The 18,920-nt window shown below is 37.7% G+C and overlaps 1 protein-coding gene across 1 annotated transcript in view; it reads left to right on the plus strand.

The window, feature by feature from the left end:
* WDR49 (WD repeat domain 49) overlaps positions 1-18,920 on the plus strand; it is a 165,698-nt gene that overhangs the window by 105,159 nt on the left and 41,619 nt on the right. Inside the window, exons 11-14 of the mRNA XM_035278281.3 lie at positions 10,589-10,719; positions 14,155-14,253; positions 15,835-15,999; positions 18,118-18,305. Of these exons, the coding sequence (XP_035134172.3) occupies positions 10,589-10,719; positions 14,155-14,253; positions 15,835-15,999; positions 18,118-18,305 (583 nt within the window). The remainder of the gene's footprint in view (positions 1-10,588; positions 10,720-14,154; positions 14,254-15,834; positions 16,000-18,117; positions 18,306-18,920) is intronic.

Consider the following 18,920-nt stretch of genomic DNA (forward strand, 5'->3'; position numbering starts at 1 on the left):
GCTCCTCCTTTCTATCAGTGCAGAAAAGGGCTTTTCAAAAGGCACTTACTCTTCTCAAAGAGCATTTCTTCCATTTCATTACAAAGAAAATTACTTCTTTTTTTTTCCTGAGAGAACTAAGGATCATAAACAGTTCTGTGGCACTATATAAGCACTAGGAACATTAAAGTGTGATAAGTTCTGTAAATATATTGTTCATTAAATCAACAGTTCACAAAATATTGCTCTAATAGGTAACCACCCAACGTTATTTACTATAGAATTACGATCTTAATGCTTGGAAGCTAGGACTAAAATCAGACTTTACAGCTAGAAAATCATCAGCATATATTTGGGGATTTTTATCAATCACAGGGAAGACTTTTTTCTAATGCAAATGTACAAATACAGACCAGCAAATATAGAGCCACACACTGCCTTATTTTCAGAAGCAATTTGACAATAAGTAAGTAAGTATAGCCCCATTACTCTACTTGATATTAAGAACTAAATCATCCTCATCTGTGAAGGACAAGACTTCTTCACATCTTTGAAAGGATTTATGATCCATATCAACCCACAACCACTCTACAGTCTGTGATCTAATAATATCTATAATTAGAAAACAGCAATGAATAAGTTTAGTTCTTTGCCACATTTGGTGGCCAGCTGATCCAATTTAAGTTTTAAACATAAAAAGCAGCAATTTTTAAAAATAATCAATTCAAGTCAAAACTTGGCAATACCACTTACTTATTTTTAGATATCCATTGTTAGGAATTAGCATCAACTATAAGATGTTTTTGATTGCTTACAAGGAAATTAGGAAAGCTTAGATGTCGAGTCACCTATAAGTGGTTTAAAGGAACATCTATTGTTCTGATCTATATTGGTGGGCGGTCACTTTTTATGATTTGGGGAAGAAGCTTTGGGAAAACTGGAATGAGAGTACGAAAAATTATCATTTTTTCCATCTTCCTTCATCTTTTCCATTTTCCTCAAGGTTGTCAGGACTAGGATACGTTAGTTCAAATTCAAAATTGAATGAATACATTCTTAATTATTTTGCTCTTTTTTTTTTTTTAAAGAAATTAAAGATAAATTTATTTCAATATAATAAATGTTTAATATAATAAAATAAATGGGATAAATTAAATGTTCTCAGAATGAGAACACTTTTTTATTGCATTTTAGGTTTTGGGGTACATGTGCAGAATGTGCAAGATAGTTGCATAGGTACACTCATGGCAGTGTGTTTTGCTGCCTTCCTCCCCTTCACCCACATTTGGCATTTCTCCCCAGGCTGTCCCTCCCCTATTTCCCCCATTAGACCCCAGTGTGTACTACCCCCTTCCCCGTGTCCATGTGTTCTCATTTTTCCTCACCTGCCTATGAGAATATGTGGTATTTCATTTTCTGTTCATGTGTCAGTTTGCTGAAAATGATGTTCTCCAGATTCATCCATGTCCCTACAAAGGACAAGAACTCGTCATTTTTGATTGCTGCATAATATTCCATGGTGTATATGTGCCACATTTTCCCAGTTCAGTCTATCATCGATGGGCATTTGGGTTGGTTCCAGGTCTTTGCTACTGTAAACAGTGCTACAGTGAACATTCATGTGCATGTGTCCTTATAGTAGAACGATTTATAGTCCTTTGGATATATACCCAGTAATGGGATTGCTGGGTCAAATGGAATTTCTATTTCTAAGGCCTTGAGGAATCGCCACACTGTCTTCCACAGTGGTTGAACTAATCTACACTCCCACCAACAGTGTAAAAGTGTTCCTATTTCTCCACATCCTCTCCAGCATCTGTTGTCTACAGATTTTTTAATGATCACCATTCTAACTGGTGTGAGATGGTATCTCAGTGTGGTTTTGATTTGCATCTAATGACCAGTGATGATGAGCATTTTTTCATATGTTTGATGGTCTCATGTATGTCTTCTTTTGCAAAGTGTTTATATCCTTTGCCCATTTTTGAATGGGCTTGTTTTTTTCCTGTAAATCTGTTTGAGTTCTTTGTAAATTCTGGATATCAGCCCTTTGTCAGATGGTAAACTGCAAAATTTTTTTCCCATTCTGTTGGTTGCCGATTCACTCTAGTGACTGTTTCTTTTGCCGTGCAGAAGCTGTGGAGTTTGATTAGGTCCCATTTGTCTATTTTGGCTTTTGTTGCCAATGCTGTTGGTGTTTTGATCATGAAGTCCTTGCCTACTCCCATGTCCTGAATGATTTTGCCTAGATTTTCTTCTAGGGTTTTTATGGTGCCAGGTCTTATGTTTAAGTCTTTAATCCATCTGGAGTTAATTTGGGTGTAAGGTGTCAGGAAGGGGTCCAGTTTCTGCTCTCTGCACATGGCTAGCCAGTTTTCCCAACACCATTTATTATATGGTACTATACTAAACCTGACAAAAACAAGCAATGGGTAAAGGATTCCCTCTTTTTGGATTATTTGGAATAGTTTCAGAAGGAATGGTACCAGCTCCTCTTTGTGTGTCTAGTCAAATTTGGCTGTGAACCCATCTGCACCTGGGCTTTTTTTGTGTGGTAGGCTCTTAATTGCTGCCTCAACTTCTGACCTTGTTATTGGTCTATTCATAGTTTCTGCATCCTCCTGGTTTAGGCTTAGGAGGACACAGGTGTCCAGAAATTTATCCATTTCTTCCAGGTTTACTAGTTTATGTACATAGAGTTGTTTGTAGTATTCTCTGATGATGGTTTGAATTTCTGTGGAATCTGTGGTGATTTCGCCTTTATCATTTTTTATTGCATCTATTTGGTTGTTCTCTCTTATCTTTTTTATCAGTCTGGCTAGTGGTCTATTTTGTTGATCTTTTCAAAACACCAGCTCTTGGATTTATTGATTTTTTGAAGGGTTTTTCGTGTCTCTATCTTCTTCAGTTCTGCTCTGATCTTAGTTATTTCTTGTCTTCTGCTAGGTTTTGAGTTTTTTTTTATCTTGCTGCTCTAGCTCTTTCAATTTTGACGATAGGGTGTCAATTTTGGATCTTTCCACTCTTCTCATGTGGGTACTTATTGCTATATTTTCCTCTAGAGACTGCTTTAAATGTGTCCCAGAGATTCTGGCATGTTGGGTCTTCGTTCTCATTGGTTTCAAAGAACTTCTTTATTTCTGCCTTCATTTCATTGTTTTTCCAATCAACATTCAAGAGCCAGTTGTTCAGTTTCCATGAAGCTGTGTGGTTGTGAGTTAGTTTCTGAATTCTGAGTTCTAACTTGATTGCACTATGGTCTGAGAGACTGTTATGATTTCAGTTGTTTTGTATTTGCTGAGGAGTGCTTTACTTCCAATTATGTGGTAGATTTTGGAATAGGTGTGATGTGGTGCTGAGAAGAATGTATATTCTGTGGATTTGGGGTGGAGAGTTCTGTAGATGTCTATCAGGTTTGCTTGTTCCAGGTCTGAGTTCAAGCTCTGGATATTCTTGTTAATTTTCTGTCTGGTCGATCTGTCTAATATTGACAGTGGAGTGTTAAAGTCTCCCACTATTATTGTGTGGGAGTCTAAGTCTCTTTGTAAGTCATTAAGAACTTGCCTTATATATCTGGGTGCTCCTGTATTGGGTCAATATATATTTAGGATCGTTGGCTCTTCTTGTTGTATTGATCCTTTTACCATTATGTAATGACCTTCTTTGTCTCTTTTGATCTTTGTGGCTTTAGAGTCTATTTTATCAGAGATGAGAATTGCAACTCCTGCTTTTTTTTGCTCTCCATTTGCTTGGTAAATCTTCCTCCATCCCTTTATTTTGAGCCTTTGTGTATCCTTGCATGTGAGATGAGTTTCTTGGATACAGCACACTGATGAGTTTGGTTTTTTATCCAATTTGCCAGTCTGTGTCTTTTTATTGGTGCATTTAGCCCATTTACATTTAGGGTTAATATTGTTATAGGTGAATTTGATACTGCCATTTTGATGCTAGCTGGCTGTTTTGCCCATTAGTTGATGCAGATTCTTCATTTTGTTGATGCTCTTTAGCATTTGGTATGTTTTTAGAATTGCCGGTACTGGTTGTTTCTTTCTATGTATAGTGCCTCTTTTGGGAGCTCTTGTAAAGCAGGCCTGGTGGTGACAAAAACTGAGTACTTGCTTGTTTGCAAAGGATTTTATTTTTCCTTCACTTATGAAGCTCAGTTTGGCTGGATATGAAATTCTCAGTTGAAAGTTTTTTTCTTTAAGGATGTTGAATATTGGCCCCCACTCTCTTCTGGCTTGTAGAGTTTCTGCTGAGAGATCTGCTGTGAGTCTGATGGGCTTCCCTTTGTGGGTGACCCGACCTTTCTCTCTTGCTGCCCTTAGTATTTTCTCCTTCATTTCAACCCTGGTGAATCTGGCGATTATGTGCCTTGGGGTTGCTGTTCTTGTGGAATATCTTTGTGGTGTTTCTGTATTTCCTGGACTTGAGTATTGGCCTGTCTTGCTAGGTTGGGGAAATTTTCCTGGATAATATCCTGTAGAGTATTTTCCAGCTTGGATTCATTCCCTTTGTCACATTCTGGTACACCTATCAAATGTAGGTTAGGTCTCTTCACATAGTCCCACATTTCTTGGAGATTTTGTTCATTTCTTTTTGCGCTTTTTTCTCTAATCTTGGTTTCTCATTTTATTTCATTGAGTTGATATTCAACTTCTGATATTCTTTCTTCTGCTTGGTCAATTTGACTGTTGAAACTTGTGCATGCTTCGTGAAGTTCTCGTGTTGTGTTTTTCAGCTCCTTCAATTCATTCATATTCCTCTCTAAGTTGTCCATTCTTATCATTTCCTCAAAACTTTTTCCAAGGTTCTTAGTTTCTTTGCATTGATTTAGAACACGTTCTTTTAGCTCACGGAAGTTTCTTATTATCCACCTTCTGAAGTCTGATTCCATCATTTTGTCACACTCATTCTTCGTCCATCTTTGTTCCCTTGTTGGTGAGGAGTTTTGGTCCTTTGTAAGAGGCGAGGTGTTTCGGTTTCCGGTGTTTTTCTCCTTTTTGTGCTGGTTTCTTCCCATCTTTGTGGATTTATCCACCTGTCTTCTGAGTAGTTGCTGACTTTTTGATTGGGCCTCTGAGTGGACGTCTAGATTGTTGGTGATGAAGTATTTCTGTTACTTAGTTTTCCTTCTAACATTCTAGCCCCTCTGTTGTACAACTGCTGAGGTCTACTCCAGGCTCTGCTTGTCTGGGATACACCTGTAGCAGCTGTGGAACAGTGAGGGATGCTACCAGTTTCTTCTTCTGTTATCTTTGTCCCAGAATGATGCCCGTCAAATGTCAGTCTGATCAGTCCTTTTTGAGGTGACTCTTTGGATATACAGGGGTCAGGGAGCTGCTTGAGGAGACGGACTGTACTTTATAGGAACTCAAGTACTGAGCTGTGAGCTCCGTTGTTCATTCAGGGCTGTTAGGCAGGTGCATTTAGGTCTGCTGCTGCAGAACTTATAAATCCTCGTTTTTTCCTCAGATGCTCTGTCTCGGGGAGTTATGGCTTTCTTTATGAGTATCTGTTGCACTTTCCTGCCCAGCTAGGAGGCAGTCTAGTCACTATTTGCCTGCTGAGGCTCCGCCCTGCTACTGCTGGGTCCTCCCTGTTGCCATGGGCTCTGCCCTGCTGCTGTGGGCTCCACCCTGCCATCATGGGCTCCACCCTGTTGCCATGCACTCTGCCCTACTTTTGTGGGCTTTGCCCTGTTGCCGTGGGCCCCACCCTGTTGGCAGAGTCTCTCTGTTATGGTGGGTTGCCTTGGCAACAGCAGGCTGTGTCAGCAATGGGAGTGTACCTCAGTAGGCACGGAATGCCTCGGTATTGGCAGATGCCCCTCCCCCACTGAGCTGCCCCATCCTGGATTCAGCTGTGCCTGCAGTGAAACTCTCCACTGGGAGCGTTTCCAATCGCCGTTTTGTTTGTCCCTGTGGGGGTGGGACCCGCTGAGCCTGATCACCTGGCTGCCTGCCTCAGAGCCCTTTCTCTCCTTTTTTTAAGTTGAACAACTGACTCTCTCCCAGGTGTTTTAGTTGCCTGCTGAAAGGTCACTGGGATGTGTATGATTTCCCATGCAGCGACCAACCGTACCGGCTCAAATGTCACTTCCCGGGAATCTCCTGGTCTGGCTCTCTGTCCAAGTCCCATTTAATCAGATGGATATGCTAATCTGTCCTCCCAAATCTCAGACTGTCGGTTTAACAGGGCACCCAGACCAGTGCGTTTTGTGTGGGGTGCCGCTGCGCTGCAGCGCTGGCCGAAAAGGCTGCGCAAGCCCAGAGGGCTGTGCTGGCATCACATGTCTCTCCTACTCCTGGGAATTTCCCCGTTCTGTGGGCAACAAAGATCCGTCTGGAAATGCGGCTAAGACTCACCCTCTGTGCCTTCACTGAGAGATGCAATCCTGAGTTGTTCCTACTGCGCCATCTTGGAAATCCCCCTCCGTTATTTTGCTTTTATATTGGTGAATTTAAAAATTATACATTCTAAGCCAGAGACTTTATGTTAAGATAGATTTTGCAGAGTCTAAGACAGAATTCTTTTTACCAGGAGGCATTTAACAAAATAGGCAAGAGGGCAGAAAACTGTTCAGTTATAGTTAGAGGAGGATGGACCGTTAAGCCAACTGATTGATAGTTTACTGATTAGAGAAGAAATAACTGAAAGATTGACAGTCATCTTATTAAACTTTAGTATTTGTTTTAGAGTCTGTTAAGTTGTAGTTTTTACTTCAGACTTTATCTAAATACAGAGATTGATTCAATAATTATGTGGAGCATGGGATGGTAATTACATTTGAGTAAAGTACTTAAATATGCCATCTGATTTATTTTATTTACAGTCCTGCGTAGCATTAACCACTTCACACACATTATCTAATTTCATCCTTAGCATCATGTTGGAAAATAGGGAATATTTTATAGATAACTCAAATACCTGTCTTCAGCTCTTATCTCTGTAAGCTCAGTTATCCATTTGCTTGCTCTATGTGTCTGACTGCAATCCCAAATTCAATATGTTCTCCACTGAAATAATTATCTCCTTTCCAAAACTTGCTTCTTCTATATTGAACTTCAATTAATTGCCAGAGACCCAGATATCCACTGTGGTTCTCCCTCTTCCCACACAAAGAAGTCACTAAGTCATTATCTGTTTTATGCCCTGAATATTTCTTAAACCTGCTCTATAAGTTGTACAATAGTATTAGTATTATTCAGAGCATAATTTCTACTTGAGTGAATGCCACAGCTGTCTAACTTGTCCTTTGCCCTCCTAATGCCCACTTCTTACTTCTTAAATAGATTCTGCTCATTTTAGCTATAATGATTTCTTTTTTCAATGAGTTCTATATGTTATATCCTTGCTTAAAACCTTTTAGAGTGTCTACAAAATAATTCTAATCCCCCTCAGACCTGGACCTATTCTTTCATTTTCCAGTTTCATTATCTCCCATTTTGTGTATATTCTAAACTCTATCAAATAGCAGCCTGTTTAGGGTGTTCGAATACAAACCATACTGCTTCACACCCTTATGTCTTTATTCTCTTATCTAGAAATCCCTCTCAAATGGTTTTCATTTGGCTAACATTTATTCCTATTTGAAGACTTGTTCAGATATCTTCTCTGCCAGGACATTTCCCTCAACTCTCAGTATAGAAGACAAAATGTCCCCATTTTGTCTTTGTGCTCTCCAGCTTCTTACATTTTCTTTAATACAGACATTTGTGTATGTGTGCATTCCTGGAGCTTACTAGATGCTTGGTGATACTTGTTGAGTGACTTAATGTTTGTTGAATAGACAGGGAAACTAAGGATTAGAGAGATTAATTACTCACAGTTGCATTCCTAGTGAGAGGCAAGCAGCATAGATATTAGAATCTATTCTATTCTCTCTTCACAATTAATCAGAAGTCTAAGTATTAGCAACCTTTTTTTTTTTTAAACAAGGGAGGCTACCCAGGCTTGAAGAAGTTGGGTAGCTTGACCAAGGTGACAAAGTTAGTAGGCCACTGAGTTAGAATTCTGTGCTGAAGTCAATACCACTCCTGAGTGGACTGATTGTAAATGGCATCACACCATGAGACATCAATTATATACTTTAATAATTGAGTTCATCATTTTAATTGAAGCTAATGAAACAGTACATATGAAGAAACACATAAAAATTGTGTTAGCAACTTAACAACAACTCAGATATTTAGCTAACTGTCTTTCTTTCCTTTCCCTTCCTATATGTATTTTAAAATTGCACGTAGGTTAAAAATTACAGTAGGCCGAATGTAAAGAATCATGATTCCTGTTTCAAAGGCATCTACTTTTTTGTGGATAGCAGGTCAATACATAAAAGGCAGCATATGGTAAATAGGAATGTTTGGGCCTAAGCAAAATGAACTAGAGAGTGCATGTTAGCTATTTATGAAGACAGTCATTCATATCTAGAGATTTTCTGTCAGTAAAAAAGTCCCAAATTTAGCACCATACAAATGTGTTTCTCATTATTTTAAGCAAAATATACTTAGAAACTAAGTTGTGAATTGGCATAGTCAATTCAAAAATACCTGGTTAAATCCCTGGCCATATTTATGTTGCTCAAATTAAATGACTAGATAATCAGTTAACTTTGCATTTGTTCAAAGTAGGCATATGTATAGTTCTAGTAAAGTTAAATACTCTTAAAAATTTAAGGTTTTATCTTGCCTCTAAAACCTATGATTTTAACATATTTAAAGGTCTCTCTAAAAAAAATAAAAATAAAAAACAGAATCCAACAGACTTATCTTTTATCATGTTGGTTTCTATCCCCAGAGTGCTTTCATCTTGCAAATCCTACCCATCTTTTACGGTACAGTTCAAATATCAGCACTCAACTCATCCTTTGTGACTTCTGCTCTGGCCTTTTATGGCAGTTGATCAGTAATGCCTTAGAACTTCCCACATTTCACGTTGAATTTTAGTCATTTTATGCTTATGGCTCTGTACGCTGCATCACATTGAACAGTGACCTCCACATGGCAAATAAATTCTTATAGAATGAAAAAGCCCAGAATAGAATAATCTAGTAGCCAGATGAAGAATGTGCCAGAGATGGGTAGACTAGAAGCAGTAAAATTGGTCAGAAGGCTGTTATGATCATTCAACCGTGAGATAGTTAGCACTGAACTAGCAAGCTGTCATTGACTGTTAGAAATAGTAAGAAATGAACATGTAACATATTGCATAGATAAAATCGAAATATTTGATTTGACTGGGGAAGAGAAAGACACTCAAAGAGGCTGGGATGTTGGTCTATTAACCATATTTGGGAATTGCAGACAGAGGGCTGGTATGGAGGGAAGATGTCAAATTTGGATTTTTGACACGTTGAAATCTTCTGCTCATGGAAGCATTATACGGAACTGTCAACTGGCAAGTGGAAACTTTCTGGCAAAGATTATGAATGAAGAGAATTTAAGAGCCATTTGTATGGAAATGATGTTGGAACTCATGGTGATAGATGAGATCTCTAAGCTAGTTTGAGTGGATAGAGAAGTGAAGGAATGACAATGAAGAATGCTCCATTGTGTTACATACCACATATGTAAAAGGGTGAGAGAAGGAAGGGAATAGATAATGAAGAATGGAGAAAGAAAGATCAGGAGGGAGAAAGCAGCAGGACATACTAAAAACTCTGAGGCCGAGAAGTAACACTGGTAGGACAAGTAGGCCTTTAGAATGGTGGGAATAGGAGATTTCAGGAAGGAGAAGTGAGAATAATGTGAGAAACAACACTACAGCTATGGTTGCAAATGCTCACTTGAGATGTAGATGGCTCTGGAAGGAACAAAAGGCTTATCATAGGCTAATAGCCAGAGCTCAAATCATCAAGTGGAAACAGGGTGGTATTAATGTCCCAGGAATGGAATCTTTACCCTTCTCCCTTCCCCACCAGGCACAAGGCATTTCATTCTTTGCCCATCCCGGCCTGTCTTCAGATTTACCAGCAGTTCTCCAAGGTATTGACCCCTCTAATACTGTTCTTTCTGTTCAAAATGCCTCTGTCCTATGTCCCACTTTTTTGGAGTAGCATTTTCCAAGTGTGTTCCACAAATTATAGTTCAAGATTCTGTAGACTCCAAGAGAATACATTCTGTGACCAGGTAAGTCTGGAAAATGCTACAGGAAGTGTTACCATGCTAAATGTCCTGAGAAAATTTGATGGAAAAAAATATTGTTTATTTTGTTGGAAGTACAAAACATTATTTGTTCAGAGACCTATGCCCTCTTTTGTTATTGCTATAAAACTCAGTGATTTCATAATATCAATGTGAGGAAACTTTCCTTTAGGGTCGTGGTGATGGATAATTAATTTGATAAATGGCTACGTGGTTTGTTGTTAATGACTATGAAAGGATAATTAACCTTCTATTGTCAAAATTTATGATTTACTAGATAATGTAATGAGGTAATAAAAAATGTTTAGTGTGGGAAACTCAGTATTGTGGATGTCAAGTGGGGATAAATTTTGGGCAGCATAGTCTTTTAGAAGTCTCGAGTCACACCATTCAAGTGGATAGTGGCTACTCAATATCTACATCAATTTTAGAACCACAGCTAAATTCGATATCCTTTTTGCTAGGGCTATTACTGTGTTTCGACCCCAAAACTTCAATCAATTTTTCATCCAGCCTGAAGAATGGAAAGGAGGTGTACAGCACCACGATGACATCTTGTGTGCTGCATTTTTACCTCCACAAACTCTTGTTACGGGTAAATTGAACTTTCACTTAATAATCATTGGTAAAGTTTGGTTTGTTGTGGTTTGCCTCACTCAAAAAAAAAAAAAAAAAAAAAACTTTTCTCAATTGCTATATATATGTCTCACTCTGGCTACAGTGGTCAGGTCTCAGATCACTGCAACCTCCGCCTCCCAGGCTCAAGTGATCCTCCCACTTCAGCCTCCTGAGTAGCTGGGACCATAGGCGTGCCTATCATGCCTGGCTAATTTTTTGTATTTTTGTCAGAGATGAAGTTTTGCCATGTTGTCCAGGCTGGTCTCAAACTTCTAAGCTCAAGCAATTCACCTGCCTCCACCTCCCAAAGTGCTGGGATTACAGGTGTGAGCCACCGTGCCTGGCCATATATTTCTTTTTTAATTTATGTATAATTATTATGTGTCAATCTATTTGTGGGACACATGTTTCAATACATGTATAAATTTTGCAATGATCAAATCATGGTAATTAGCACATTAATAAACTTACACATATCTTAGTGATGAGAACATCAAAAATCTTTTTCTAGCTATTTTGAAGTACACAATACATTGTTAACACTAGTCATCCTGCTATGCAATAGAACACCAGAACTTGTTCCTCCTGTCTAACTGTAGCTTTTTACCTGTTTACCAATCTCTCACCCTCACCCCTCCCGTCTCCCCTCCCCATCCTCTGGTACTCACTATTCTACTCTCTACTTTTATGAGAATAACTTTTTAGATTCCACAATTAAGTGACATCATGTGATATTTGTCTGTATGTGCTTGGCTTACTTCACCTAACAATTTCCTCCGGGTTCATTTGTGTTGCTGTAAATGACAAGATTTTATTCTTTTTATGGCTGAATAGTATTCCCTTGTGTATATATACCACAGTTTCTTTATTCATTTATTCATTGATGGACCTTTAGGTTGATTTTCTATCTTGGCTATTGTGAATAATGCTGCAGTAAACATAAGGATGCAGATCTCTCTTCAACATGCCGATTTCATTTCCACACCCAGTAGTGTTATTTCTGGATCATATGGTAGTTCTATTTTCAATTCCTCCATAAAGGCTTGTTTTAAAGTCATTTTCCATAAAGGCTATACTAATTTACATTCCCACCAGCCATATGTAAGTGTTCCCTCTGTTCCATATCTTCGCCAATACTTTAATCTTTTGATTTTCTGATAGGAGCCATTCTGACTGGAGTGAAGTGATGTCTCACTCACTCAGGTTGTTTTGATTTGTACTTCCCTGATAATCAGTCGGACATTTTTTTCAAATGTCTGTTGGCTATTTTTATGTCTTCTTTTGAGGAATGTTTATTCAGGTCTTTTGTCCATTTTAAAATCAGATTTTCTTTGCTGCTGAATTGTTTGATTTTCTTATGTATTTTGAATATTAGCCCCTTATACTAACAGATGTATAGTTTGCAACTATCTTCTCCCATTTTGTACGTGGTCTCTTTGCTCTGTTGATAGTTTGCTATGAACATGAATAGATTTTTGAAGAAGCAAGCCTTGCTCTTCTTGGTCCTTATTTTTAGGGAAGTGTATTGGTAGTTCTGATTATCAGCTCCTATGCCTGGCTGGCTGACTTCCCATCACGGTTCTACCAATTGCCACAACATGATAATGAGCAAGTTATTTAAACTCTAAATCATAGTTTTGTCTGGATGATGATATATCTATATTTTGGCTTATAGTACAGATTATCTGTGCAAGGGTTTAATATGGTGCTCAGCACAGAATAGGCCCATCCATAAATATTAGCTTTGATTTGTATTGTCCATTTTCCAGGAGGAGCATTAGGGCTGTCGGGTACGAATCACACATTGGTGGCACTTGGATGTTTCATAATGTGAACATGTTAACTGTTTGGCATAATTTAGCTGAGATAATGTTGACAAAAGTCTGTCCTCACAAAATATCTACAAATCCAAGCTCTTAAAATGATTCATAGGCATGCTTTGATGCGGCATATTAAAGAGAATGAAAAATTGTATCATTTCTGGCCAAAGAATGCAATTTATAGAGACAGATTGCACCATGAAATTTTCAAGTCCATATTTTGACAGCTGAATTTTTTTATAGAACCCAAAATGTCATCAATTAAGAGGAATGAGAACTTACAGAAAAAGACCCAGGATATCTATGAAGTGTTACAATATGAGGTTTACTGATCTATCTACATTTGAAGTTCCCCTGTTTTCAGCACTAACCAAATTACTTTCTCATAAGGCCAACTCTGAAGGTAAATTAGCTTTACAGCTACTGGAAGGCCACTCCTGCAGGGAAGATCACATCCTGAAATGTGATGGACATGGAAGTATAAAACGGCATGGTTGTTATTGTAAAAATATTAGTAAATACCATTGTATTGGTGGGTGGACAGTCTCTTCACTCATTGCCATCCCATCAGTCTTATGTGGAAATGTTTGGTCAATCACTGCAAGTAAAGCACGGGAGAAGACAGATATGTCTATGGACAGCTGAACTCCATTCCCTTGGTGCAATTGTGAGTTGCACAGATTGTTCTTTCTAGGACAATACAAAGTTCAGTGTGTATTTCTCTCTCTTCTCCCCTAATCCCAAAAGTCACCATTTGTACATCCTACCCAAACTTTTCTTCTGCTATTCTTGCCACAGACACTGCACAGTGGGTAGGTGTCCTAACTAAGCCACTGAAAACGATGGTCTGGATATGGCTGGATTGTTCCTCCACAGGACATGGTTGCTTAGACTATCTCCTTAGTTGGGCTTTTCTCTGTTTTGTGTGAAGAACAGTACTGAAAGACTTTCTGTAGGAAGAACTTTAGGATTGGAGAAAGCAATATTCAGTAAGGAATACAGGAGAAAAGGAATGAAGAGAAGACACACACCTACCCACCGACATACATACACAAGAAGGGGTGTGGGAAATAGAAAACATAGGAGGACTTGATTTACCTGCCCTTAACCAATAATAAATATGATAATTAACACTTTTTCCAGTACTTACAATATGCTCAGTACTATTGTAAGTACTTCCATTTTTTACAATAACCCTATGAGGTAAATATAATTATTAGCTCTTTTTTATAGATGAGAAAATCATGGCATCAAATAGTTAAATAATATGCTCAAGGTTACACAGTAAGAGGCAGAACCAAGACTCGAGCTCCAGTTGAACTGCAGAGCATCTTTTCTGAATGCTTTATTACTGTAAAATAAAAGGAAACAGCAGTAATTTCTACACACCTATGCTCAGGTTATACTGTGGAGATTGTAAGCTCTAAAGTTAACACAAATACCAATTATTATTCATGTTTCTAAAAATATGGAGTGCCCACTATGTGCGATATTCTGTGTAAGATATATTGCTAAGAACGTCTAATTGCTGTTGCTCGTATTTTCTATCGTAACCTCCTGGCAATTTATATTTTCCATTCTGTCTTATGTAGGGAGTTATGATGGAGAAATTGTTCTATGGAACAATAGCACAGAGAATGCTCATCATGTTCTTCACCCCGATTACCAGAGGTTGCTAAAATCAGAATTAGGTAAGTGAGAGTTTGAAACTAAAATAATGTGGCTAGTTAACTCACAGTAGGCCTGGTTGTTCATGCATGTGCCTGATGCAACTTGCTCCTAAATTATAGATGATTGGCTATAAGCACGAAGGATTAGGGATATCATTGTCTTGTCAAAGTGACTAAAGAGAACCTTGAGGTTTACTTGGCTTAGCAAATTCTGCACGGCATGCCATTTCTTCTCTTTATGTTACATTGGCATTTCTGAATTACTGACAGCAGGGAGCAAGACTCTCATTTTTATTTAGTTTAGTTTTTTCCAATAAACCTTACCAAATTACCTAAGAGTGAACTTGGGTACCCTTTGGTAAGAAAATGGGAATTCATGTTCACTCGATAGGCTGTTCAGACTCAATCTAGAGTTTGTAATAAATATTATGCCACCTGGAAATCTTAAATTATTTCTTGCTTTAGAAACCCATGAGGAGCATTAGATGGGAGTATATTGTATTTTATGGGAGTTTAGCAGAGCACATGAATATTTTATACTTAAATAAAATGTCTTGACAATTACCTTTCACATTTTTTTCAGTTTCCTTAGATACTAAAGGTTTTTCTTTAGACTAATTTATTTTAGTAATGAATATGTCATTCCTCATGGCCCAGTGAAGTTCTGTTGTCTCAGCTGAATAAATTCATAGAGGTTGAATTGAACTTTAGAAATGAACTGGTCATCAGATGCAGTTTGTGTGTGTGTGTGTGTGTGTAAAGCTGAGAAGCAATTTTATTAAGTGTAGGAAAACAAACTTAAGAGATATAGGGGATACTTGGCTGCAAACACAAAGTGCTGACCTGCTTTACGTACACAGAGCTAATCATTTTAGGATTCATTTGAACCTGCCATGAAGAGGTTGGAATTCTGCCTCTTTCCCAACACTGGGTTTTAGGATACACAAAGATAAGTAAGGAGAAAAGTGAATAAATATCAAATTTCTAAAAGATATTAAAAGCATTGCAATAAATTTTGAAATTTTGAAAACACATCTGTATAGATTTTTCATAACTATATGCAGACTGTTCACAGATTGAAATGAATGTCCCCAGTTTTCACTAGTGGGGCCTGGAGATGATGTTATTAGATAATTGAGGTATGCTTAGAAATGTTTTCTCCAGAGTAACTCACTAACAAATAGTATTGTTAAAAAGGCTCATTTAATTAAACATGGTCATTAGAACTCATGTTCATTATAATATTTCCAAGAATAATTTGGATTAATAAGTTGAAAATGTCATGATGTCGGAATCACATTTGTATTGGAGGATCACTAAGATATTAGTGATAGAGTTACATCACTATTAAGTTCTTACTTAATTCCTATCAAGTGAAAACACAGCAAGTGAGTATGGAATATAAAAAACAAAGTCAAACAGTTCTTCAAGTTGAGGTTAAGAAATAGCAGAAGGCTTGATGGATGTTGACTGGAAGTCTACTGTGAGACTTGGTGGAGTCATTGGAGATAGTGATAGAGGTGGGCCTGTTGCTTCCTAGGCACTGGTTTGAAAAGCAGATGTTTATCTTCATTTATATACCCTGCTTTGTCTCCATCACAGATACAAAACCTCAAAGACTTCTCACTCCTGGGAGAAGCCGCTCCACCCACCCCATGGCAGACCACTCTGCCATGGGAGTCCACAACTTTGAGATTGACACTGAGGGCAAAAATGCTGTTATGAGGCTTTGCTTCCTTAAAGCAAGAAAAACCACTGCAGTGACAGGTAAAATATAGATTTACACTTTCCATGCAGTTGGAAAGGGAGAAGCAAAGAAAATTCAATCTATTTCTATTAGATGTTGTACAATTGACTGCATGTAGCTAACCAATCAGTACTGGTTCATGTAAGGTCAGAGACAATGGCAAGGAAGCTGGAGTTGAGGAGGATGGGTCCAAGAGCAGGAGCCAGGCTGCAGCCCACTACTAATTTATCCAGTGTTGTATATGTCAAGATCAAGATGAGAAAAAAATCTGACAAATTATTGGATATAGGCAACAATCAGAATTATTGTTCCAGCCATGGCATAAAGAGGTTTTCATAGAGTAGGGACACAGCAAGCTTAAGTCTACATACAGCAGAAAAGTTGTGTCTGAGACTGACTATGTGAGCGCCTGATCAAAATAGGCTGGAAGAGAATAATGAGTAGCATGGAGGTTAAGGACAGTAACAGAATTTGAAAGAATTGCTAATCCCAGGACAAGAGCTACCTGCTCTCTTGTGTTCTTGTCTTTTTTTTAAGTGTTGGTTATGTCTTCTGCTTGGATGTACACTAACATTGATGCTATTTTATGATTTACTGTAGTGATTTGATGTGATATAAATGAACTAGCCATTTGCTTAATTTTTTCCCTGTTGTCAGTAGCAATATTAGCATGGCGCTGTTGCAACCTGCATCTTTCCAAAGTGAAAATCTTCTTTGGAGAATAATACATATTTCTTGACCTTTCATCTAAAATAAGAATTGTATCTTAAAGGTATTTTTTCTTAACATTAGGAATCTAGACCTGTAGTCCCAGTATTGTGTATTTGAAAAGGAAATAAACATATCTGAATTATGTTTGTTTCCCATAATTTACTGATGAAAAATCTAATTTTCACGTAAAATTTTTCATCATTAAGAATCAATAAAGGTATAGTTTAAAAACATTCTGGGATGTTTAGAATAAGCTCTGAAAGAATTAAGATTCTAAAACTTTCCATTTTCTAGAACTTGCTTATACTCACAAAATGAATCATTTTCCTGAAATTACTCTCATTTCCTCAATACTAATTTTTATTAATGTTCAGCATTCAGACTGTTTTCACTGTAGCAGCTACACATTATTATTTCTACCTTAAATACATATGATTGTTAATTGGCAGTACATTTGTAAGCAAATTGGAAGTCATCTACTGATTTATCAAATAGGAATTTTGCCGCAGAAGAATAACTTAGGTAAGGTGCTTCAACAAGACATATAAAAATGGAAAATGACAAGATTAGTTCTAGGCTTATTCACCAAAATAAGGTTTTATAGGCCGGGCATGGTGGCTCACACCAGTAATACCAGCACTTTGAGAGGCCAAAGTGGGCGGATCACAAGGTCAGGATATCTAGATCATCCTGGCCAATATGGTGAAATCCATATATACTAAAATACAAAATAATTAGCCAGGCATGGTGGTGTGCACCTGTAGTCCCAGCTACTTTGGAGGCTGAGGCAGGGGAATCACTTGAACTGGGAGGCAGAGGTTGCAGTGAGCCAAGGTCACACCACTGCACTCCAGCTCAGCAACAGAGCAAGAATCCGTCTAAAAAAAAAAGTTTTATAAGGGTTTGCAATGAATTATTTTGATGAAAAAGTTTAAAGAAAACTCAAATATAATTCTAAGTGTGCTGCTAAATGGAGAAATCAATAGCTGTGCTACCACTACATATATATATATTCCATCCAAATCTGTACATGAGAACTTTTACTTCATTGCGTATGTCCAATGGGTTATTAGGAAGGCAAATTTTATATAATGAGATCATAATGTTGGAATACTTCATGTTTATCTGAAGAAACAAATTATCTCTAACTTGTAAGACCTCCCAAACATCAGAACAATGAATGAAGAAAAGGGAGCTAAATGTAATGAAACATCTCAGCATCCTATCTCATTTGATACTCAACACAAAGCAGTGAGGTTATCATGGGGTTACGATTTCATATCTGAGAAAATTAAAGTGGTGCTGGGAGTTTCTCTCAGGGCTACTCACCTCTCCAACATAATCCATGCTTCCCACAGGGAAAGCCCGTGAAGTTATTTCTGGTGTTCACTGTTCAGTTTTCTAGTTAGATTTTCCTTACACATTAGGAGGAGCTAACCTGGTATCATGTGGAGGATCTGGTTATGTCAGATTTTGGGATATACATAAGAAGCAACTTCTGGCTGAATTTTTGGCTCATAGTGGAGTTGGATCGATTATTATGTCTACTGATAAGATGAATAGATACCTTGCCACAGGAGATCTTGACGGATGGTTGAAAATCTGGAATATAGAGGTAAATTGAAAACAAATTATCACATCACCTTTATGATTTTTGATGGCCTTTGTTGCAGGTAACTGAATTAGGTTTTGTCTGTTTCCTAAATAAAAATGTTTAGTCTAAGCATTTTAAAGAAAACGTTTACAAGTTTCATGAAGAGACTTCTTTTAAATAATTGATGAGGAAAATAATATTTTTCTCAATATTGACAACCTTCTGTTAAATCAGTCATCCAATTTAGAAATGTAGTCTTGTTAGTAAGGCATTGGAGCATTATTTGAAATGTAAATAATTAGTATATACCTTAATTTTTCTGTATTCAATTTTTTTTGAGACAGGATCTCCCTCTGTCACCTAGGCTAGAGTGCAATAGCATGATTATAGCTCTCTGCAATCTCAAACTCCTGGTTCAAGCCATCCTCCCACCTCAGCCTCCTGAGTAGCTAGGACTACAGGCATGTTCACTATGGCCAGCTAATTATTTTGTTTTATTTTTGTAGAGACATAGTCTCACTATGTTGCCTAGGGTGAGGCTACACCTTATTTGCAACGAGATTGTAAATGTAATTTAAATAGTAGAGAACTATTCCTTCATCTGACATTATTGTTACCCCGAGTTAGTTGATTTTT

The sequence above is a fragment of the Callithrix jacchus genome, chromosome 17, assembly GCF_049354715.1.
Source record: "Callithrix jacchus isolate 240 chromosome 17, calJac240_pri, whole genome shotgun sequence".
NCBI classification, from domain to species: Eukaryota; Metazoa; Chordata; class Mammalia; order Primates; family Cebidae; genus Callithrix; species Callithrix jacchus.